Source organism: Daucus carota, chromosome 5 (genome assembly GCF_001625215.2).
Source record: "Daucus carota subsp. sativus chromosome 5, DH1 v3.0, whole genome shotgun sequence".
NCBI classification, from domain to species: Eukaryota; Viridiplantae; Streptophyta; class Magnoliopsida; order Apiales; family Apiaceae; genus Daucus; species Daucus carota.
In genome coordinates, this window is record NC_030385.2 from 24,455,075 (window position 1) to 24,479,101 (window position 24,027).

General features: G+C 35.4%; 3 protein-coding genes, 1 long non-coding RNA gene and 4 other non-coding genes across 8 annotated transcripts; 2 read left to right on the plus strand and 6 right to left on the minus strand.

Annotated features, from left to right (window-relative positions):
- Positions 1 to 221: 221 nt before the first annotated feature.
- LOC108222591 (uncharacterized) lies at positions 222 to 2,743 on the minus strand. Its single transcript, XR_001807011.2, has 3 exons — positions 1,085 to 2,743; positions 552 to 703; positions 222 to 468 (listed from the first exon to the last, which is right to left on the minus strand). It is a non-coding gene; the product is annotated as an uncharacterized LOC108222591 (long non-coding RNA).
- Positions 2,744 to 9,044: 6,301 nt separating this feature from the next.
- LOC108221473 (uncharacterized) lies at positions 9,045 to 9,665 on the plus strand. The gene has a single exon (XM_017395349.1). The coding sequence runs from the start codon at positions 9,045 to 9,047 to the stop codon at positions 9,663 to 9,665; it is 621 nt and encodes a 206-aa protein (XP_017250838.1).
- Positions 9,666 to 10,402: 737 nt separating this feature from the next.
- LOC135146863 (small nucleolar RNA R38) lies at positions 10,403 to 10,486 on the minus strand. Its single transcript, XR_010283957.1, has one exon. It is a non-coding gene; the product is annotated as a small nucleolar RNA R38 (small nucleolar RNA).
- A 71-nt stretch (positions 10,487 to 10,557) lies between these two features.
- On the minus strand, positions 10,558 to 10,641 carry LOC135146864 (small nucleolar RNA R38). The gene has a single exon (XR_010283958.1). It is a non-coding gene; the product is annotated as a small nucleolar RNA R38 (small nucleolar RNA).
- Positions 10,642 to 10,712: 71 nt separating this feature from the next.
- LOC135146880 (small nucleolar RNA snoR20a) lies at positions 10,713 to 10,809 on the minus strand. The gene has a single exon (XR_010283974.1). It is a non-coding gene; the product is annotated as a small nucleolar RNA snoR20a (small nucleolar RNA).
- A 109-nt stretch (positions 10,810 to 10,918) lies between these two features.
- Positions 10,919 to 11,002, minus strand: LOC135146879 (small nucleolar RNA snoR64a). Its single transcript, XR_010283973.1, has one exon. It is a non-coding gene; the product is annotated as a small nucleolar RNA snoR64a (small nucleolar RNA).
- Positions 11,003 to 14,015: 3,013 nt separating this feature from the next.
- LOC108220620 (probable methyltransferase At1g29790) lies at positions 14,016 to 16,969 on the plus strand. Its single transcript, XM_017394434.2, has one exon. It carries the CDS (start codon positions 14,206 to 14,208, stop codon positions 15,460 to 15,462), a length of 1,257 nt encoding a protein of 418 aa, XP_017249923.1. The 5' UTR covers positions 14,016 to 14,205; the 3' UTR covers positions 15,463 to 16,969.
- On the minus strand, positions 16,797 to 23,596 carry LOC108223326 (auxin response factor 5). The gene is made up of 14 exons (XM_017397516.2): positions 23,022 to 23,596; positions 22,753 to 22,865; positions 21,485 to 21,583; positions 21,297 to 21,353; positions 21,012 to 21,164; positions 20,842 to 20,926; positions 20,502 to 20,592; positions 19,983 to 20,147; positions 19,775 to 19,897; positions 19,398 to 19,473; positions 18,989 to 19,124; positions 17,621 to 18,894; positions 17,329 to 17,519; positions 16,797 to 17,218 (listed from the first exon to the last, which is right to left on the minus strand). The coding sequence occupies exons 1-14, from the start codon at positions 23,125 to 23,127 to the stop codon at positions 17,107 to 17,109; spliced, it is 2,781 nt and encodes a 926-aa protein (XP_017253005.1). The 5' UTR covers positions 23,128 to 23,596; the 3' UTR covers positions 16,797 to 17,106.
- Positions 23,597 to 24,027: the final 431 nt, after the last annotated feature.

The window sequence follows — 24,027 nt, forward strand, 5'->3', positions numbered from 1 at the left end:
CCTTTTCACTTTGCACCCCACAATTTTAATTTTTTTCATGAGTATTTTGAAATATTTACAGTGATATTTCTTTGTTCTCTGAGCTTTCAGGCCTTTCTCCAAATCCATCGAAGAGTCCATGCTTTTTTGGGCATACACATACTGCTGTTATTTCATTTGCATCTCAGTTAACTGGTTTTCACCTAACACTTTTCATAACTAGTTTAATCAGGAAAACATAGTACATGTTAGAAGGCATGTATAGATATCGAGGTAAATAAATAATTTAAAGGAGTATATATATTAATGTTAAAAAGGAATCTAATTCGACAGAGGCATGTCATACCATTCAGCAGTAGTTAGCAATTGGTTGATAACACCAGAAACCATTGGACCTCGCATTATTGCACGCCCTTTTTCAGCAAACCCGAAAGAAACTAACTTGACTCCCATGTATTCTGTTGGAATAATTTTTTGCGTCTCTGGGTCCTAAGGAAAAAGTCGAGTGATCATGTGTTTTATTGCAACAATTCAGTAATTGCGAAAACATTTGATTTAACTTCAAAGCTTACCATCTCAAGCAGCCGATTTTCAGGAGAGACCATTGTTGGTAGGCTTGGACCATAGACATCAGCATCAAATATACCAACTCTTGCACCCATACCAGCCAAAGTGTATGCTTGTATGCTAGGTTCACAGCTACTGTTGATTTTCCCACGCCTCCCTACACACAAGTAAGATAAGTATCAGATGGATTACGAAATTATAAGTTTAAAAATATTTCTCTTAGATGTCAATGTGATGGATAAGTATCTCATCAGTCATCAATTATATGGTTAAAAGTTTGATAAATATTTCTTTAAGCAAGATAGTCCATTAACCTAAGATATCAAAATAAGACCGAATAAATATCTTCGCTACCCTTGTTGGTGTAATTAGTTTTCCTACAAGATTCGGTTAATTTTAGGTGACTAGTGTGCACTCAGTTCATCGCTCTACAATATGTGCTTCTAGTGGCAAAACAAAACTTATTTAGTAGTCCAAAGAGAACTGAGGACGGTATTAGGTATTGTGCCTGTGGAAAGAGATTGCCGAAATTTTTTACCTTGCAACTTGAAACTGCCACTATGTTTGATATTTTTTACAGTCCCATTAGAAGCTGATCAGCATAAACAGGTCTTGCTGGTTGGGCTGACATTGTAACTTCAACCTTTTTAACCCAGGGAAGTGCTGCAACCTGAAACTTTTTTATTAATGCAAACCGGTAGAACCTCCATGGAATAGTCCAGCCTTCCAGGTATTTACTGCAAACAGCTGGGTTTCTCCTAAAAATATTTCAAAATACTCATGAAAAAAAATTAAAATTGTGGGGTGCAAAGTGAAAAGGGTACATCTGTTAACTTTAACGGTCAATTAAACGGAGAGTGGTCAAAGGGGTGCAAAACGAAGCGCTTCTCAAACTTTAGGGTGCATACTGCCAAAAAAAATTGTTTGAGACCAAATCGAAAAAGCGCCTAAACATAAGGGGTGCAAAGTGTCAATCACTCTTATTTAATTATTCATTCATCACTTTTGATTCCTATGTCTTCTAATCGATTATCCTTGCAGTGTACCTTGATTGTATACGACCATTAGTTTATTTAATATTTTCGTAACGTGTTATTGCCTGGTGTATATGCATTAATTCACATGCATTCCTTCACAGTCTCACGGTGAGTTTACTCCATAGGTTTACCTGCATTAAGACTCTGGCCTATTTAGGTACAACAGGATTATTAAAATATTAATATAAGATAGGTTATGTTTGAGTAAGAGTTAATGTATAGTCTGGATTAATAATAAAATTATAATTTTATATTTAGGTGCGGAGTCGGGAGTTTAGCGGATTATTTATGGCTTCTCGTGAGTGTTTGGTGTGCTAGTTTCGAGGTACGGATTCTATTCTTTTTATTCAGCGCTACTCCTTTTGGTATTAAATAAATTTGATCTGTCCTATTTTAATCCGTCCGATTTGATAAGTTTTTTTTTGTGCTATTCATTGACTGTTTAAAATTCCGAAAAATATTTTAAAAATCTGTTTTGAAAGATTGAAATATTTGTTATGCGGTTTTCAAAGATTTTACAAAATATGATTTGTTCAGTTTATTTGAAATATATGTGCCATGTGATTTTAAAGTTGTGAAAATTGTTTTGTTTGAACCCTTAGAGAGATATAGGGTATACCGAGTTACCCAGCTGTAGGGGTACTACAGCCATGTCTTTGCGGCACCATTGACATGACACTTCCGTGACAGTGTGATTGGTCACGGCGTATCCTTCTGTTAGCTCTTGGGAGGAGCTTTGGCCATTTTGATTATTTGTTCTGGATACGTGGGTGCACCCAGTTCAGTTTTGATATGATTTGTGGCCATTTGGCCATTTTGATTTAACGGTGACGTTGTATATGCCGTACACGTTATCCGGTTTGTTGCACACATTAGGTACCCTATGATGTGTGTATTTGTATATGTTCTGATATGATCTCGGTATGAAATATCCTAACCCCTTGTTGCTTCAGCCTGTTATTTTAAAATAACTGATTTATATTACTGTCAAAATATTTTAAATGTTTCTTGTTTTGTAAATGCATCCAATCCGTACTGGGCATTTGGCTCATGCCGTATTCTTCTTCTGGCAGGTACTTAGGGGGATTCGGGACTGTGTGATGGAGAAAAACCCATTCTTTTTCATTGATTAGGATTTATGGACTTCTAGCATTTATTTAGTTTTATTGCTTAGAGATTCTATTTCTTCGCATTATTCGGATTTAATTATTTTGGAGGATTAAAATCATTTTAGGAATTATCAGACTTGCTTATTATCGTTTTGGAATATATTTAGTGCTCTGTTTGTAGGTTTTGGATTTGTAGGTAACCTCTCGTCTTAATTTAAGATGGGGGTGTTACACGTATACTTATCTATGATCATTTTGATAATATCAAAAATTGATTGAAGTTAAAAATAAGTTTAAAACTGATTTATATTCATAATTTAGTAGGTAAGTAATTTAGTTCAATTTGTAAGTTTTTTATGAAATAGAAACTAATATCATAATTTAATAAATAATTCATCAAATTTATTTTTATTTTTAAAATTATAAAACTCATATTTTACTTATAATATAGAATTATTTGAATAAATAGTTTTCATGTTAAACTTAAAACTCGTCATCATTTTAAATTACATATCATAATTTAATATTCACCTTAACAGGACCTTATATATTTTAGTCATGGAAGAAGCCTAAATAACACATGAGAATCAAAAGAACTTGCATTTCGAGCTCAATAATCAAGTCTAATGTTCAATTAATATTGATATTTGCACTAAAGTTAGAGCACCCACAATGGGGTGCCCATTTCTACCTCGGGACAGGAGAAAGTGACCCGGGCTCTTGTGTTTTTTAGAATTGAGCGTTGGACCAATACAGGTGGACTGACCGTGGCCACCAAGCCGGGCTGCCCAGTTGATGCAGCTGTTCATTTTTTTCATTTTTTTAATATTTCTTTTATGTGCAGTCACCTACATGGGAAGGGTAACTACTTGAGAAGCTGGGCACTTGGATTGGAGTAGGTTGGCCAATTTATTTCCAAGCCCAGTTACATCTACGTGGCCTGACAGTTTTGGCAGTAAAATGGAAAGTGGCCATCGCTGCACTGGAGGTGCTCAATGCTCGAATGGAAGGATAACTTGTACTTTGATATGAAGTCTATGAAGTCTTTCGCATATCTAGTCACATTTTTAAAAAATTTTAAGAGTAAAGTGTATTATATGTATTTTAATCGATCATTGCATATAATACTGTGCTTCAAAAAATCACATATAATATAATTATACTATATTTTCAAATCTGTCACATGTACTCAGATAGTATTCTTCCGTTAACAGAAATGTAAATCATCTGTTAACCAAAATAATGGCTCTTTTACATATTTAATGGAGCTATATCTTTCATTATACTCTATCCAGTATTTTTTAGTTGTCACATTTAATTTTGTGCTAGTCAAATTGACCAAAATTTAACTAAGATTTGTTGATATTTTATCAATTGATAAAAAAAATATACTCACCAGAAATAATTTTTAATCTAATTTAAGATGTAATTTTCAGTTTTTAAAAATAATGAAAGAGTAACTTATAATTTTTGGTCAAAAATTAGTCAATTTGAACAACAAAAATAAAAATGTGACAACTAAAAAAAGACGGGAGAAATTGGGATGTACAAATTTAAAAGGAATGATGTTGGTTGAAGCTCTTTCCCAAAAAAACCCTAATTCTCTCTAGCCTCTCTCTTGTCATAGCCGCCTGGGGCTTCCATCAGTTTTCACCGGTGGAAAGCCCCGAATCAGTTAACTACTTCGTTTTATTTTTAGTTTTTGAATAATACTTCTTCTCGGGAAACTTAGATCCAGAGCCATCGGAGATTTTGTTGTCTCTCTTCCAAGCGGGTGAGTTGCAGTCCGATTTTTCTTGTTTTTGTGGTTCTGCTCCAGATCTATTCTCGGGGGATTCTTAGATCTAAACCATCAGAGATTTCGCTGTATTTCTCCTCTATTTCAAGTGGGTGGACTTTCAGTCGGATTCCTCTTGTTTTTGTGGTTCCATCTAAGGTTGTTTTCTCTCCCTGGTGAGAGCTTTGTTTTTCGCTTCTTAATTGTAAGCGGGATTTGATTTGGTGATGAAAGTTTGTATGGAATCGCAGTTCTGGTCGATAGCTCAAACGATAGCTCTATCGGGGCATGATGAAGAGGGTACCAGTAATTCAACGAGAATGCATGAAGTGGGTACTTGTATTTGTACATACATTTTCTTCAAAATATCGTTTAACTGTCTCTTTGTGAGAACAGGCGATTGCAAATTACTGTTTGTTCGACTCGATCAATGATGTAGATGCCGTATGGCCTTTTATTATTAGATTAACACCTTTGTTTCAAAAAAAAAAAGGACGGGAGAATATTACTTTTCCATTTGCTAAATAGTCCACCCACCTCGCTCATATCTTCCGATCTGTTGTTCGACTCGCCTTCTCTACTAAAAATCCTTACATTAACGTGTTGTTCGGCGCACCTTCTCTGCTAAAAATCCTTACGTAAACGCCCCTTCTGTCATCATTAGTTCATTACTGATAGTGGATGGAAACTAGTGCACAAGTGCAAGCATGGTGGAATTCTCCATTTGGTTGCTGTTAATCTGTTATTATCACTGCTGATTTTCGTAAAGTCTCGAACCTTTTGAAATCTTTTATTATAGATTAGATATCAAATGGCTAATCTCCATTTATGATTCTGATTCTATAATGACGTTGTCGCTTCCCTCGATTGGTAGTAATGACCTGATTCTCGCCTAGGTTTGGTTTTATTTAGCCACTACTAGGGGCGAGCAGGAAAAACCGAAACCGCAAAAAAACTCTAAAAAAACTGAAAAAACACACCGAAAAAAAATAAACCGCAAATAAAAACGAAAATAACCGAGATAAAAAACCGAAATTAGTGGTGCGGTTTTATTTTCGATTTTATGCTAAAACCGCACCGAAATTAACCGAACCAAAATATATATATATATAATTAAATAATATATATATAATAATTAAATATATATATATATATATATATATATATATATATATTAATAATAGTAATAAAGCACCTTAGTCATTTTTAAACTTCACATCTAATTTAATATGAAGGTTCTTTTTCCACGTACCCGTACTTGCATACTTGCTGAGTCACTTAAATAACCGGGCACCCAAATATTTGGAGGAGCGCTTGATCGAAAACTAGGGCTATTGTGATTTGCCACAAAGCAAAAATATTTCTGCTGTTAATTTGTTGATCAAATTTTATTATGAAACCTATTCTACATTTTTTATTTATGTACTTTTTGAAAACTTTTTATTTGAATTTCATGATTAGTTGATTCTGGGTAATTTTATTGACTTGACATCATTTAATTTCTTGTCAAAATATGTATGTTTTAGTTTTTATCGTGTATTAAGGTTTTTTAGATGAAAGTATGTAATGTTTCATATATTCTCATACAGAAACAATAGTAAATAGTAACCGAACATGTTGTACATGTTCATGAAAATTTTATATTTTTTTTAAAAAATCATTATGCACAAGAGTAGCAAATAATAATGGAAAAACCGAAAAAAAAACCGCAACCGACTAATGGTTAACCGCAACCGAAAAACCGTTTTAATTGGTGCGGTTACGGTTAATGATGATTAACCGAACCGAACCGCATTCATCGGTTTGGTAACGGTTAATGTCCGGAACCGCACCAAACCACACCATGCACACCCCTAGCCACTACTTAAATCAAATGGGTCAGCTTAAAGACTGTAGGGGCTATTTGGGTGAGCTTAAAATAAGTGTTTATTGCTTAAAGTAAAAAAGTGAAATCGAAGTTAGAAGCAAGTTAAGACTTATAAGTGATAAAAGTGTTTGGGAAATAAGTAGAAGCTGTGAGACAAAAACTAGTAATCGTAGCTTTTTTTAAGTACTTCTTGACTTCTTACACAAACGGTACAAATAAGTGCTTCTAACTTATAATTCAGAAGCCGGGCTTATAAGCCTGTGCCAAACACCCACTGTGTAAATCCCGCCAATGAGCTTGCTTCTTTGGCTCGAGATAATAACCAGAACATGAAAATTATAGTGCGAGAATGTGGGGCTGATTCAACTTTTGAAAAATGACGTTTTTGCTCAAGCTCAAATGACAAACGGTTTTTGTTGGGTTTGTGGAGTCAGATTCGGAATAGGATTTGGTTAGAAATATTTGGACTCCTATTAGAGTTAGATATTTGAAAGTTAGACTCCTATTTTGGTTAGGCCAGTTTCTTCTCTTATAAATACTCCCATGTAATTGTAAAATCACAACACAATAGAATTGTGAGAGATCAATAAAATTAGTGTGGCTTGTGGAGTAGGATTTTCCGAACCACGTAAAACCTTTGTCTTGTGTGATTGTCGTTTATTTTTCTTGTTCTTGTTTATTCGCTTTTGGGTTTTGCTTTCGTTGTTGTATACTCAACAACTGGTATCAAAGCGAGGTTTCAGGCTAGTGGGAGCAATGGCAGAAGATAGGAAAATAAAGATCGACAAATTTGATGGAAGAGATTTTGGGTTCTGGAAGATGCAGATAGAAGATTATTTATATCAGAAAAAGCTACATGAACCGCTAGAAGAAAAGTTTGACAGCTTTATGATAAGGAATGGGTACACAAGGAGTGCAATGGATCATTGTTGTTACTTTAAACGGTTTGACTCATCATATATCATATTGTTGTTGTATGTTGATGACATGTTAATAGCAGGATCAAACATGAGGGAAATCAACAAGCTAAAGAGACAGATGTCTGAAGAGGTTGAGATGAAAGATATGGGTGCAGCGAAACAGATACTTGGTATGAGCATCATGAGGGATAGATCTGAAGGTACATTAAAATTATCCCGGGAGAAGTATATCGGGAAATTGTTGGAGAAATTCAGTATCCAAGATGCGAAGACCAGAAGTACACCATTGGCGGCTCACTTTAATCTTACAAAGAAGCAGTCACCTAAAACGGATGAAGACAAGGAACATATGGCTAAAGTTTCATATGCGTCTGCAGTTGGCAGTTTAATGTATGCTATGGTGTGTACAAGGTCAGACATTGCTCATGCAGTGGGAGTTGTTAGCAGGTTCATGTCTAATCTAGGGAAAGAGCATTGGGAAGCAGTCAACTGATTGTTACGCTACTTGAAAGGTACATCCAAGATTGCATTATGTTACAACAAGAAAGAAGTTATCTTGGAAGGATTCTCTGATGCAGATTTGGGTGGATGTTTGGATACAAGAAAGAGTACTACGGGATATATTTTCACTTTGGGTGGCACTGCAGTTAGTTGGATGTCTCGACTTCAAAAGAGTGTTGCTCTTTCAACCACAGAAGCAAAATATATGGCTATCTCTGAAGCAAGCAAGGAGATGATTTGGTTGAAGAATTCTCTTGAGGAGTTGGGCAAGAAACAGGCGGACAGTGCTTTGTATAGCGACAGTCAGAGTGCTATTCATCTTGCGAAGAATCCTGTGTTTCATGCTAGGACGAAGCATATTCAGCTAAGATATCACTTTACAAGAGAGTTGATTAGAAATGGTACTTTGTCCTTGAAGAAAATCTTTGGTTCAAAGAATCCTGCAGATATGTTGACTAAGGTGGTTACCAGTGAAAAGTTGAAGCTTTGCATAGTTTCAACTGGCCTTCAGAATTGATTGATGAGAAGGCGCCGCACTAGTTTGAGTTATTGATTGAAGTAGTGGATTTTACTAGATTTACAAGTGAAGTGAAGTGAAGATGAGGTCAGACTCCAAGTGGGTGATTGTTGGGTTTGTGGAGTCAGATTCGGAATACGATTTGGTTAGAAATATTTGGACTCCTATTAGAGTTAGATATTTCAAAGTTAGACTCCTATTTTGGTTAGGCCAGTTTCTTCTCTTATAAATACTCCCATGTAATTGTAAAATCACAACACAACATAATTGTGAGAGATCAATAAAATTAGTGTGGCTTGTGGAGTAGGATTTTCCGAACCACGTAAAATCTTTGTCTTGTGTGAATGTCGTTTATTTTTCTTGTTCTTGTTTATTCGCTTTTTGGTTTTGCTTTCGTTATTGTATACTCAACATTCTATGGTGTGCTCATGGGCACACAATAAGCACAAAATTTGATGAATTTTCTTTGTTTTCATCGGCTTACACCTCTTTATAATGATGGCCTCTTGCAATCACACCAACCACAACAATCAAAACAAACCAAATTTGTGAGTTTTCGTGCTTAGCATGTGCTCATGAGCACACACTAGACAAACCCAATGACAAATACTACTACTGATTTTTATAACTGGGACTGATCAGAAAAGGTTCAACCAATTATCGTTGAGGTTTAGTCCGGTGTGAGTTTGCTCAAGCATGTAAACAGGGTGCAGGTTTTGGCAACACTATGGATGACATTGACAAATTTTGCTGCTTGGCTGAATATTGTAATGGATCAATATGACAATACAGGACTAGCTAAGTTGGTAATGCTGCTGTGGTCCGTTTGGAAAGCTCGGAATATGGTGGTCTGGCATGAAACATACCTTCATGTCGATGAGGTAATTAGAACTGCTCAGTTTACTCTTGATCATTGGATGGAAGCTCAGCTGAAAAATTTTACTCCATCTATCGCGTTTAAGCATGCGAAGGATGGTAGTGAGCGTTGGACGAAACCATATATGAATACAATCAAGATAAATGTTGATGCAGCCCTTTTCGATGATGAAAACTGTTTTGGGTTTGGGTGTGTTGCTCGTGATCATTCGGGAAGATTGTTAGGAGCTAAGGCAGTAAGCAAAATCGGAAAAACATCCACGGATCTAGCAGAGGTGATAGTTGTTAAGGAAGTTTTGAGCTGGGTCAAAACAAAGCAGTGGAGCAAGGTGGTGGTGGAGTCTGATTGTATGAAAGTGGTGCAAGCTTTACGTAGTTCAGTGGAGTTAACTTCTACATTTGGTCTAGTTGTGTTGGACTGTAAACAGCTCCTACAAGATATTGCAAATGCTGAAATTTGTTTCATTAGACGGTCAGCAAATAAGGTTGTCCATTGTTTAGGAAGGCAGTCTTAAGCCCCTTCTGAGGTTTTATCTCTATATATGAGTGATAGTTTAAATGAATGAAAGTCTTCTTCCTTCGTCAAAAAAAAAATTATCGGTGAGGTTACAGCAATTGGAGAATCTCGGATGCTCAATTTTGTGGCTCAAATGATAGAATTGGACTCCTGTTAAAATCGGAGAATCTCGGGTGAGAATTCGGCATCTATTGCTTAATATTTAAAAATTTATAAGCCTGATTAATCATGTGATCAATAAATAGGCCTGATTAACCATTACGGTGATTGCAACCTCTTATGAGGTCTTTGCTTTATTTCTTGTACTCTTTAAAAAGCATATTTTAAATTATTAACATGGAGAGCTTGTAATCATTTTATATCCAATTTATAATTTTTAACACTTCACTTTTCCTGTCCAAATTGTGCTGGAGCCTGGGCACACAAAATTAAATTAGCACAAAACATACATTTTATTATAAATATAATGTGACACTAATATGCAGGGGGCAATCCAGGATACAAAAATCTCAACTTTACATAAAATTGCGAGTGGGCGGCAAGAGGCTGGATGGATATAAGTGCCGCGAACACTGACCCAAATACCGGATTATCGGATAATAAAAATAAATTTTATTTCATTTACTGTATAACTATAGATTCAAAAATAAAGAGATCTCAAACAAAAATAAAATTTGATTCTTGCAGCCATTATCAACATTAAAAAAAAGCTAAAAGGATAAATGAAAATGTTAAATATGTGTCAGATCACAAAGTTTCAGCAGAATATAACTCAGACAGGGATAACTGTGATTTATTTTTATCTCATCATCCACATATAACAACACTTTTATAAAAAAAAAAAATGAAATGCCACTAATTTTGCAGTTACAAAAAATGATTATAATGGAGGTAGTGTCAGATCACAAATTGTCAGCAGATATTATCTCAGACAGGGATAACTGTGAATTTATTTGATCTCATCATCCACCACAATTTCACCAAAATTATAATCACAAATTTAACAAAATAAGTATATATAATAATAATGAAAATAATTGACATAGCCTCAGACCGTCCTAGTCAAGTGGTTGTTTTTCAACATCGAACTGCAAATATATAACTTGCATTTTCTTCTGTTGAATTTAACTATCATCACAGGCAACAATTTCAATAACAAAATTCGATCGACAGAGAGACACAGAGAGATTGAAAATTTCCAGAAAACAAATCACAGAGAGAGAGGGAGGGAGAGAGAGAGAGAGAGAGAGAGCATCAGATCTTCCTATACTGAGTGAGAATCACAATACTCAAATCATTGTAAGAGCATTCAACTCTGTCAATTAAACACATCATCTGCCCTCTTTCTCATATTCTTCTAATACAGTAATATACACAAGAAAGAACGACACAAAAATAAAAAGGCCGGAATGATATTCATCGCCTAGGGTTTATGATGGTGATGAACGAGACAATATGTTTTATAGGGGTTTCGGCCAGGGTTTCTGGATTACAAACAGGCCTTTTTCCACGGTCCATCCAATTTCATGAAACAAGCCGGCCCAGAATGTGGCATCTGCACAAGTTGAGACAGATATTTTCAATTGGGCCTCAATATGATTCAAAATGATATTCTACATGTCCCACCGTTTCTTCATTGTTTATTTTTTTTGATATATCATCTGATTTCTTTACGTTTTACTCCCTCCGTATGTTTTTAGTTGTGACATTTCTATTTTTGTTGGTTAAAATGACTAATCTTTGAACGTAGATTATAAATTATTCTTTCAATATTTTAAAAAACTAAAAATTACATGTTAAAGTAAATTAAAAATTATTTCCGGTGACATTTTTTTTTTCAACTGATAAAAATATTAATAAATCTTAGTCAAACTTTGGTCAATTTGACAGACACAAAAGCAAAGATGACAACTAAAAAGGGACGGAGGAAGTAAAATTTATCAAATAGTTAATGAACCCCATCATTTTCTCACTTTTTTTTTCCCTTTTTACACTATTTTTATTTCAATGTCTTGCTTTTATACATTAAATATCAATAAATCTCATCACTGCATCAACTTTTTTTTCTCTATTCTACTACTTTATATATATTTATTAATCATCATGTCCAAACCAGTAGTGGACGGAGGATTTGATGAAAGGAGGGGCATAATGTAAATTGGAAAATTATCTAAAAATCACAAAGATAAATTAATACATAATAAACTGAACAAGTCTCTGACACATAACATATATATATATATGCTATTTAGAAGATGAGGTGATAGAATTACACGAGAAGACGTGTTTTGAAATAAGTTCAATAAGTCTCTAGCACTAAGTGAGTTATACAAGAAAACATGTCTTGAAATAATTCTATAAATCTCTAACACTTGACTTGCTTCACCATCTCTAGGTTGAGTCTTGAAACTTCATCAAAATAATTGAATTATATTTCTTCCCAATTCTGTGCCTCAGTTTGGTTGAGTGTGATTGGTGTATCGTATATATTATTAATACTATTTTTTTACGAGGAGCAAGATCGTGAAATTTCATAAAACAAAGGACATGTTAAAAGACAATTGCAAGTAAGCAGGAGCAACTGACCCTCCAGACCCTACACTCCTTCAGCCCCTGGTCCAAACCATACATGAACAAATGGATATGAGAGGTACTTTAAATTGATTCGATCATAAAAAGGATCAATATTAAAACTCTCTAATATAATACAGTAATTAATATAATTTAAGAAATTTTAATATTAAATATCAATCCCAATTTTTATATAAAATGATATTTTAATTATATATACACGTCTGTTTATATATTCGTTGGGGTTGAGATGGAGGGAACTAATCAGAATTGCAGATCGCATAATCAAAGCTGGAAAACAGACCGCAACACAATGATTAGGACTCGTGTGGAAGGAGTTTTTAGACCGAGCTATTCATTGGGGTGAGCAAGAAAACCGAAATAAAACCGAGATCGAATTGAAACCGTTAAAATCCGAACCGAGAAAAAGTGAAACCGAATTGAAATTGAAAATTGAAAAATCGAACTTTTCTTAAATTTTCGGTTCCGGTTTTAGGTTCAAACTGAAACCGAACCCATTATTAAAATCTATATAATTATATGTATTTTATATACATTTTTATTTATAAATGATAAAAATACTTTTTATAATAATAAAAATGAGAAATATGCTGTATTTGAGTTTCAGAACTTTATATCATTTGAGAAATATGCATCATTTTCATTTTTTTTCCTCTTGTTTTTTGGCTTACAAAAAGGCAACTACCCATAGTATCTTTTAGTGCGGATGACATATGTTTTGGAATGCCTTGTTATTTACGTGCATTTTAATATAATGATTTTTAAAATTTGTGTAAAGTCAATTTGAATTTATATTTCTAATTTAAATCGGTTTTAAAATCGAAATCAATCTGATATAAATCGAACCGGGATTTTGAAACCGAAATCAATAGTTTGATTGTAATTGCGACTATCAATTTTCAAAAACGAAAACTTCCGGTTGTGATTGCGGTTTTAATTCAAAAACCGAACCGAACCGATATTTGCTCCCCAGGCCGCGGGGCAAGGACCCGCAACTCTCGAAGGGGCCACCAACTTGGGATGAGATTGTTTTGTCATCTCTGGTGTTCACGATTCCCCGTCAATCATGAAGGCAGTTGTCGAAAGTGGACGCTCGGCCCTGCTCGTGCTGATTGTGCAGTTGCAAGAACCTAAGCTTTTTGGGGCTTCTTGTACGATGAAGATTCATCATTTACACATATTTGTCTCTCTTTTGTTTTTGTTTTGAGAAGACTAGGTGTGTCCCGTTTTTATTTTCAAACGGTACACACATCTTCAGTTTAATCAGTGTAGGACTGTACAGTCAAATCCACCAAGTAACAAAAACTTGAAATATATCGTTAACCTAAGCAAGAAGACTGAGCCAAAATGAGAAAATCCATATAAACGTGACAAGTATTTTACATACGAGGTTGTCATATTTGTCAAAGATTCTAGAAACGCGAGCTGTCATTTAAATTGTATATTCACCACTCTGATAATAAAATTTTATTCCCTTTGCTCACCCTGTATCAGAAGTGGTTCCTTAACTTACTTTTTGGCACATATTTTAAATTTTTTATAAATATAATTTTGTAATATTTTATTTTAAATTTTTTTAAATAAAAATTTGATGTTTAAATTTTCATTTAAACAAAAATAATATAAAAACATGTTTGAAATTATATTTTATAAAAATCTCAAAATACGTGTAAATAGTCAAATGTAAAAACCTTGTACTACTTTTCTTCTCATCTTTCCTTGAAATGCAAGATGCCCATACTAGTAGATTAATGAGGACCAGCATGCATGAGAAGAAAGTTATGGAATTAATGCTAGACTACTTATAAAACACGTGTCCTTCATAGTGTAATTGTAGTAGTTGTAGTAGTAATAGCTCTCTCCCACTCAAACTTCTTACATATACATTCCCTCTCAAGTCTCAACTCCACTGGGTGTTCTTTTTCTTTCCCTTGATAGTCATATAGATGGGATCAGTTTCACTGAAAATTGGTGATGGCACAGCCAGATTCAACAGAGCAACTCTATGTTCTTCAGCTGTTAATCTTCTCATGTTATTCTCTATTATCACCACCAATCTTTTTGCTTTATATGCTTTCACATCTTCACCAGAGCCAGAGCACCACTCTTTTCACCTTTCTCATCAAAAAAACATCTCACTCATCTCAGAACAAGTCTCTTTGATCCTAAGAGAGATTGATGCTTCCCAGAAAAAACTTACCCAGATGGAAAAAGATCTTCTTGGTTATGAAAGCATTGATCTTTCAGACCCTAGTATCCCAACTGAGCTCAAGAACTTTTTACAGCATCATCAACTTCCTTTAGGTAAAGATTCAAGAACTGGGATTACTGAAATGGTTGCATCTGTGGGGCATTCTTGTGGGAAATCTTTAGATTTGATGGCCCAGTTTATGAAGTATAAGGTTAATGGGCCTTGCCCTGAAGATTGGAGTCTTGGTCAGAGACTGATTTTGCAAGGATGTGAGCCTTTACCTAGGAGAAGATGCTTTGCTAAGTCAATTCCTAAGGTTGGTTTACTTCCTTATCCTAATTCACTTTGGAAAAATTTTAGTGATAGTATTTTTAGTTGGAGTGGTATTGGTTGTAAAAACTTAGCATGCTTGAATAGTAAGAAATTAAATAGGGATTGTGCTGGATGTTTTGATCTTGTAAATGGTTATGAAAAAGGGAAATTTGTTAAGGGTAGGGGTAAAAATGATTTCTTGATTGAGGATGTGTTGGCTTTAGGGAGTGGGGGAACAAGAATAGGATTCGACATTGGAGGTGGCTCCGGAACTTTTGCTGCTAGAATGGCGGAAAAGAATGTAACTGTAGTTACAGCTACTTTGAATGTGGATGCACCGTTTAGTGAGTTTATTGCAGCTAGAGGGCTTTTTCCAATATACCTTAGTATTAATCATAGGTTCCCTTTTTACGATAATGGGTTTGATTTGGTTCATGCTGCAAATGGGCTAGATATTAGTGGCCGTCAGGAAAAATTGGAGTTTTTAATGTTTGATATTGATAGGATTCTGAGGGCTGGTGGTTTGTTTTGGTTGGATAACTTTTTATGCACTAGTGATGAAAAGAAGAAGGTTCTTACTAGGTTGATCGAACAATTTGGATATAAGAAGTTGAAATGGGTTGTGGGAGAGAGGATAAATGGAGGAGGCAATTCAGAGGTGTATTTATCAGCAGTTCTACAGAAACCAGTTAGAGTATGATAGGAAAATAGGTTTGTGGAATTTGAGATGGTGGTTAGTAATTCAGATTCTCGTCACACAGATTTTGTGTAAGCTTATAACTAAAGTTTATCATGATAGTTCTTTCTCAGCTTGCAATAAACATAGTGCATTTGTTGTTAACAACAAGAACGGATGATGAAGATTAATACAAAGAAAGGTGTTACCTAAATAGAGATTTTTTTTTCCTCTATCTGGATGGGATTATAGGAATTCAGAAAGCATGTCATTGGAGAAATACTACATACACATAATTATCATTTTATATCTGACAAAAGTGAAAAAAATCTGGAATTCTAGCCTGTTTAACCGCTTCCTGAACTATGCTGGAACTCTTGTAACATACTTATAATGTCATATATCTTCTTCTATGAATATCAAGGATATGAAATTTGATAAGTTAGAAGTTAGAATTTAAAGTTAGTATCTGTTTATTGTCCTCTGTATCGTGTCTTCCTATGTGATGGTGATTGTTGATGTTTAGAAGTAAACCTTGACTCTTATAGTTGTCATGAAATATTTTCCCTGCAGTGAATATATGAAAGGAGTTTACATAGTTATGTTCTATGTTTTCCGCAGCATGATAAGTACTATCACATAACCAAGAAATATGATAAGTCTAATGCAACGTTGCCTCCTGTTTCCCATTTTCCCTTCTTATTTACTTTAGATAGACCCCAACTTATTGGTATTAGACCTGCTGCAAACTACCTTTCTATCATGAAGAGGGTTCCTAAGAGCACCAGATATTGGTAACTTGGTGGTTCGTGTGATTAGCTCTCTGTAAATAACGAGTAAACGGGGGCAGGAGTGAACGCTGAGGGCCAGTCAGATCAGGTAGATATGAAAGTTTTTCTTTTATTCTTCGTTCTTTATTTTTCCGACTTCATCACCCTGCTGCTATCTATCCGTCAGCTATCTATCCGTCATCAAGTGCTCTGTGCAGAAAATTTCCAGGGACAAATAATGTAGTTTTAGGTTACACTCAGTCATAACTATGGATTAGTGATGATTTTAAACTTGGCGTATGGCTGTTGGTTATAACTCAAGCCTCATTTCCTTTTCTCGTTCGAGTATTTCTGGTTTGTTGCAACAGAAGTTTGGGAGCCTGTTTCGGTACCCCTGCTTCTCTTCTACTTGTGTAGTCTTGTGTGTAGTTTGTTCAGTTTGTTTTCTGGTATCATAAATCTCTTTCTTTCTCTTTAATATTTAGACAGTATCCCAGTAATCTGGAATGCAAACCTTGGGATTTTGTTTTGCGACTAATACAAAATTTTAAAAAGCCTGGTTGAGGAGAGTTGATATGCAATAAAGAGTACAATAAACAACTGAGTTTTCATAAGCTTATCAACCAAATTTCAATACATTTCAACTTGAGCTTAAATATGTCCAAGATTATATTATCTCGTCCTAAAGACCTTTAAAACCTCAAATGTATTTCTTGCTGCTTTAGAGTAATATCCGAAATAAAAAAGCAAAAAAAAAAAAACATCACATTACAATTTTACATGATACAAGCTAAAAAGAAAGCTACCGCATGACACTCCTTGCGAACAATACTTCTGTCACTTTCTGGCTTTTCGTCCCTGTTTTCACAGGGATTCTTTAGGTTATAAACATAAGCATTTATAGTAGCGAAGCTGCAGCACTATTGAGAAGTTGCATTCCTTCTTCACCCATCTGCTGAACTTCAGAAGGTGATAGGATTCGAATACTGCGGACACACCCCACAAATTCCCTGAAAATGATAGTTATTATTAGCAAGCATTGTTCTTCAAAGGTTTTAGCTTTTAGTGTTATATATATACATCACTTTATAGTATAAGATTTGTAATCAATCAAACTTACTCCCAAGGATCATCACCCACAAGAAGTACGTCATTTTCATAGTCCACATACACCAGTTTCCAACCAGAACCTTTTGAGTCATTGAGCAGTCCCTCGAGTCCAAACATGCGTTCAATTTCAGAGCAAAGCTCATCGTAGTTCCTAAAACTCGAGACATCAATTGACCTACCAACTGAACCTGCCTTTTGGATCTGACAGCATAACAGAACAAAGATGAAGGAGAGTACATGAAATCAGTTTTGACGTATTGAAGGATATAAAAAAATTACACATAAAACTTATAATATGGTACCTTTGTGTAAGTACGCACCCTTGGAGCCACCTGTTGCCATGAAGCATTCGGCAAAAGACCGCTGTCAGTAAACTCTGTATTGCTTGAAGATGCACCTCCTGAGCTATCAGGAAATTCTTGCAGAGAGAAAACATGAGATTCTGCTAGGCTGGCTGACATAATTTGCGACTGCATATCCTGACATGAACTGAAATTGCTGACTAGGTAATCCGACTGATTTTGAAGTTCACCATCCTTCAGTGAACAAAAGTCATCAATCGCCGTGCTTGAAACTGAAGGATCAACCACAGTGCTTCCACCATTGCTGTTCTCAAAGTTTAAACAATGATAGAATTCAGATGGTTTATTGCTCTCATCTGATATATCTTTCAGACCAAAAGAGTTGGTTGAGCAATGACGTTTACATGAATCTTCCTGAGGTAACATATCATACAGACGTGTCTCCGCTAAAGATTCTATATTACTCATACGATGGTCCCATACTTCATGGCCCATTGAAGGTAAAACTGGATCAGTCGCATCCGTGAGCAAACCAGGTCCAGGAGGTTTGATAAACCCAGCAACGGGTTGGCAGTTAAAAGGACTTGAATTCCAGTCATTAGCATCAGGGTAGGGAATTAAAGAACTGAGGTTCGAAGCATCTGCCTGTGAAGACTGTATTGGATCCATATGTGCTTGAATTAACCACGGGCTTGACTGAAATTGTGGTGAATCATGGCTTTGGTTAATAGGCAAAACGCTGTTACCAACATTTTGGGGATTTGTAGCTCTTGAAACTTGCTTCTCTTCATTGCACTGTCCACTATAAGTATATTGGCTCAACTGACCTGATGCAAATTCAGGTTCCCCTTTTGTCAACCCACTCTCACTCCTCTGCTGTGCTTGGTTTCCACATACATTTTGAGGTTCCAATTTTAATGGCATGTCTGACTGTAATAAGTTTGGTTCAGCAGAAATAGGATTGATGCGCTGACACTGAGAGGGGTCTTCTGTTTGTGTGTGCTTGTGTTCTGAAGCTATTGGAGGAGCTTTTTGATTGACCATTCCCTGTAGCCAAGTCTTGGCCCCTTGTAGATTAAATCCATTAGCACTAGAATCTTGCTGGACATGTGCAATGGATCCTGGACAGTTAGAATTCTGAGGTTTTAATAACGTCTTGATCAGTTGTTCAGACCACACGCTAGACATTACTGGATTAGGAAACTCTGCATTCAGATTGTCATTACCACGAACAAATGGTCTATGCATCATTTCTTCCCACTCATTCTGACTACCTGTAAAAATAAAATGGTAACTAGATAAATATATTAATAATAATATGACTTCTAAAGAGATGGGAAAAAACAAGAGAAAAAATTACTATTGTACCCCAAAAGGCAGACTGCGCCGGACGCTTCAGACCTGATGTTAGCGAGGGAAAAATGAAGAGACTTTCAAGAGTTTCAGTTTCCCAGGGACTAACTCTGTTTTGTTTATCACGAGAGACAGGCTCATCCCATTCTACCTGATCCAGAAACATGAAATGAAATCATAATACATACAAATCATAATACAATTAGCCCTCTTTTAAGAAGCTAGCGAAGCATTTAAAATCCAAAATACCCAGTATGTAATTATTAGAAATAAAATTGATAAATTTTTGATAGAGATGTGGCCTTGTATCCTGCTCATTCAAGACACCACATCCCCGCTTCAGAGTTCATGGTTCTGCCCTGAATATGTGGACGTAATATCCAACTATAGAGTTGAAAGCCAATACAAAAATACCCTTGTTTACCTGAAGATTACGCCACTTTGAACCTGGCCATCTTACTGGATCTAAATCACTTATACCAACAATGGTGCCCATGTATCTGCACAATTTAACAGGTATACCGTTTCTTCACATTAGATGTATAAATTTTGGGTCAAATAATCAAATCAAATATAAGAAAAAGTCGCAGCGTTGACATAAAGACACTGGGTTGGAACATTTTCAAAGCTGCAAATACATCATGTAAACACTAATATTTCAGTAATTTTCAATGGTTAACCATAAAGGAAAAAAAATGTCGAACCTCTTAGCCACAAGGCCCGCAATACAAGAACTATATTGTAATAATGTGTTACATGTATTAATTAAAAACAATTAACTAATAAACTGACCATCTTTACCTGCGTTTTCCGGAATCCTCTGTTTCAAACATCATTCCAAACCTCGTACCTTTTGACATTAGGGTACTGTAGACTGATTTTCGATACTTCGCTAAAGGAACTACAAATTCTGACGGACACGCCCTACATACAACACAGGAAAATAAAATCAAAAGCACTGTTATGTAGATTATGTTCATCTTACACGTATGTATATAAACATATAAACCTTGGATTGTAGAAGACTGTAAATTGACTCCCATTGGCAGCAGCGTGAGCTGCTGCAGCAAGAATTCCAATGTGCATGCTGTCCGCAGACAGAACTGATGATGGCAGAGCTTTTTGCTGACGACTTGCACGCCTTACTCCAAGTAATAGTTGTGATTTTTCGTCTCTGTCACAATTTTTTTTTTTAAATATCAGTTGGATCATTTTCTTCCAAAAATGCCATTGGAATTAAGGTCAAATAAGGGGTCATAGAGGCCAAACATTTCGTGCATCATACTAAAAAACATCAATAAGTCAGCTGAATATGTATACCAGACACAATACTGAAATTGTGCACGAGTACTCTGAAATCTCTATGCCATGCAAGGTCACATAATATGGTACAGCACAGATGAGGCTAAAATCTTATTAACTTAATTTGATTCTAGTAGACAGTAGTAAATTCAATATATTAATATGCCCCTTGTTAAGCGTTGCCAGAACATGATTGAATGATGTCCTAAGCAGATACTACTCCTACCTGATAAATAGGACAGAATCACCTGCTGCAAGCTTTTTAGCACTTACAAACATGCTCCAACCGGTTGTGAGGAGGTGCCGCTTTGGCTGGCCTACATAAAGAACAGTGACAAAGAGGGAGTTGTGAAACTATTTAGTTATAGCATATAAACATAGAGAAAACTTCAAGTAAATTTGATTCACGTAGAACACGAAAGAAAATTGAGAAATGAGAAATAGAGGATACATCACCCCCACTATGAATTATGATATATGTCTGTGTTACTTATCAAGTAAATAAGATCAGAACACATAACAATAAATGGAGAAATGAAATTTAGAGGTTTTAATAGTGTCTCTACCGCGATAGATATGGCGAAATGTCCATGTGTTATCATGCAAGTCACGGACAACAAGCTCTTGAGTTGGAGGCTGCATCGAGTAGTCCTATAAAAATTTATAGAAAAATGTAAAAGATCTGCTGCAAGAAACCCACCAGTAACGGTATCTATTCACATAATGAAGACCTCACCAATTGGGGAAAGAGCTTTTCCGCTGCCCTGCGAGGCACTGAAAAGCCACCATGGGTACTAGTATCACTTGCAGTCAGAGTTTTGCAGAAGAACTCACCAGGATGCTTACTGCCCTTTATACCAAAATCTGGTACAGGGTAGACATCTTTTTCCTAGTTTAACACAAAGCATCTTATACATTCAGAAGATGTGCTCCGGGCAACATGTCAAATCTAGCAAAATAAGTTTTATCCGAAAAGATGATATTAATTGGAATAGAAGACATGTTTTGATAACCAACTTACAGAGTTTACTGGTTGGAGGCTCATCTGGGCATATATCTCATCAGTCTCCTTGTCAGCCTATCAGCAAATTGAAAGAGATCAAATCAGTTATTCAGAATACAGCACATTATGGGTGGTTATCCATGTTTATTACATGTATACAATCCCAAATATGTTTAAACAATAAAACATAGATTTGAATTACGTACATGCATCGTAACATTGTGAACTTGGCAAAGTAACTGAGATGGTAGATTGGGATAGTTTGGAATTTGTGAAGTTGCTGTTCTATTTGTGGAAACGGCCACCTGATATAAGAAAATTAAGATCACATTAGCATTGAAAAGATTATGTTAATATTTAACAAGTTATGGTGCAATTGATGTAAATTATCAATATAGAAAGCCAAATTGATCATACAAAGAATAACAAAATAAAGAAACAGTTTTATAATGCTGCAGCTTCAAGTGGTTCTAAAAAGACAGGAAAAAAAATAAGAACAAATTATCAGCTTAAAGACCCCATTCCTATAACGTAGCATAGAAAGAAGTATATATCTAGATTATGTAACCATAAAAGTACACCAAATTATGATTTCTTTTTCACTCTCCACAACCCCGGAATAACTCCAAGGAGCAGCAACTGCAGGTCTAGCAGTCTAAGCCATAATAAAAAGGAAGCATGAAATCACTATCACAAACTCTATACAACGAGGAATTATGAATCTCGGCAATACTAAAAGGACCCGCAATTTTGCTGAAGTGGGCCACAATTTAAGTTCAATGTCTCACTTTTAACATCATATAATAGAATTGCCATGTGGAAAAACTCTGCTGCTTATATGCTTCTGCTAATTACTTGAACAATTTAGAATCTTAATCCTAATGCTTTCTCGCAAGTAGTAAATATTTGGCTGCAGTACTATCTGAGATGACTAGCATACTAAAATTAGCGAAGAAAGTACGATTTCACAAAGCAGTAAAACTTACAGATATCTTTTAAATCAGTAATCATATGCTCTGTTTCGTTGGAAGGATTTATATTTGTTGGAAATGGAATGAAATTTTGTGTATTCATAATTTCATCCCCCCTTTATATCAGATATACAAATTTCCTCCATTCTATCCATATATTATTAAGCTAGAGCTCAATCCCTTCAATGTACAACAAAAATTCTACTCATTTTATTAACAATCCTAGTGATACAAAATTTGCACTTCTTTTCCTTTCTCTTGCATCCATTTCCCCCCTTAAGTTTGCTAATAGCTTTTCACTCCATTCCTTCCGACCAAAAGGAACATCAATATACAACTAAAGTTAAGTTACCAACATTTTATTATAATAAGAACAAATTAAACCAGTCCAGCAGCAGCACAATGCAAGCATCTCAGTCAGTTAAAAGAAAGCAGGAAGCTATTAGAAACTAACTTCATTACAGAAAGGCATGGAACAAAAATATACAATCATAAAATCAGACCTGCTCACTGTGACCTTGCGGAAAATAATACACAAGGCTTCCAACCTGAGGCAATGTTACCAAAGGCCCTGCACATGCATGCCATAACTCGGAGCTTATGTGCTTCTTATGGCCTGAAACAAATGAAGGCTACTTACATAGCATAGAAATTCAAAACATCACAAATATTTAGCAAACTTTGCGAAAATTATGGGCAGCTAAATGATTCACAAAGTTAATTACTAGTAACATATGCATCACACAAAAATTAATGGCAAAGTAAAACAGACCAGAATGATCCTGGTGCATTTCTTTCAACACTTTGATATCCTCAATAATACTATGTGCTCCACTAATTAACCCAGCTGATTTAGCCCTTTCTTCAACAGAACCCATTTATCAACTTTTACTTGAGCTGATCTCCAAAAGCTTCAACCAAGAAATGAGACCTCAAATTCCCAACTTTTAAAACTGCATCTCTACATCCAAACCCACAATTTTACCAAAACCCCACTTCAAGAAACTCAAAGCTTCATCCAAGAAATGTGAAATTACCAAAACCCCATCTCTCACAATACCCCATTTTTACCTTATGGGGCTTCTCCTAAAAAATAGGCAATGAAAATCTAATATATCCACCAACCTAAACAAGTGGGGTTTCTATACTCTTGATCAACAAACAAGGGCTTGCTTTTGCATCAGAGCACGCGTACCAAAGCATGAGTAGTCTAATTACTCAGTGCTTTTCACTTTTTGAAAACCAATCCTGAGAAATTTTTTGACCCTTTTAATCACAGCAGAGTGAGGCTAAAAGAAACAGAGCTTTCAATGGAAACAGTGATTCTTTTTCAATCTCAATCAACACAAACAAAGACCAGAAAGTTTGCCACTTTATGTTCAACCGAAAGTGTGTGTATGCATGAACTTGTTATCCTGCGCACACACTTTGTGTACGTATCTGCTTGATTCCTTGGCAGCTTTGAACTCTCAAATTATATACACACGGTTTTAAAATATGAAATACGTGCAGGTACAGTATTAAATTTGCTGGGAAGCGAGAACACGAAAACCCAACTCACACACTTTCTGTCACACTCATACACAGACCTACGGATACTGATATATTTATATCACAAGTTTAGTTTATCGGGAAATTCAGCTTCTTTTTTTTCTTTTGTGTACACTCCAGTTGTGCAGTTATTTTGTAGTAGTAGATCATCAAAATTTAAAATCAAGCGGACCTTCTCTGGCCTAAAAAGGTGTAAAAGACATGCCATAATTCGACGGGACTCGTAA

Excerpts from the sequence above, each read along its gene's own strand:
- LOC108221473 (XM_017395349.1), top strand. The coding sequence starts at position 9,045 with ATGGATCAATATGACAATACAGGACTAGCTAAGTTGGTAATGCTGCTG.
- LOC108220620 (XM_017394434.2), top strand. The coding sequence starts at position 14,206 with ATGGGATCAGTTTCACTGAAAATTGGTGATGGCACAGCCAGATTCAAC.
- LOC108223326 (XM_017397516.2), bottom strand. The coding sequence starts at position 23,127 with ATGGGTTCTGTTGAAGAAAGGGCTAAATCAGCTGGGTTAATTAGTGGA. Across the intron at positions 21,584-22,752 it reads CGCAAGGTCACAGTGAGCAG|GTGGCCGTTTCCACAAATAG; the intron begins GTCTGATTTTAT and ends TTCTTATATCAG. Across the intron at positions 18,895-18,988 it reads GGCGCAGTCTGCCTTTTGGG|GTAGTCAGAATGAGTGGGAA; the intron begins GTACAATAGTAA and ends TTATTTTTACAG.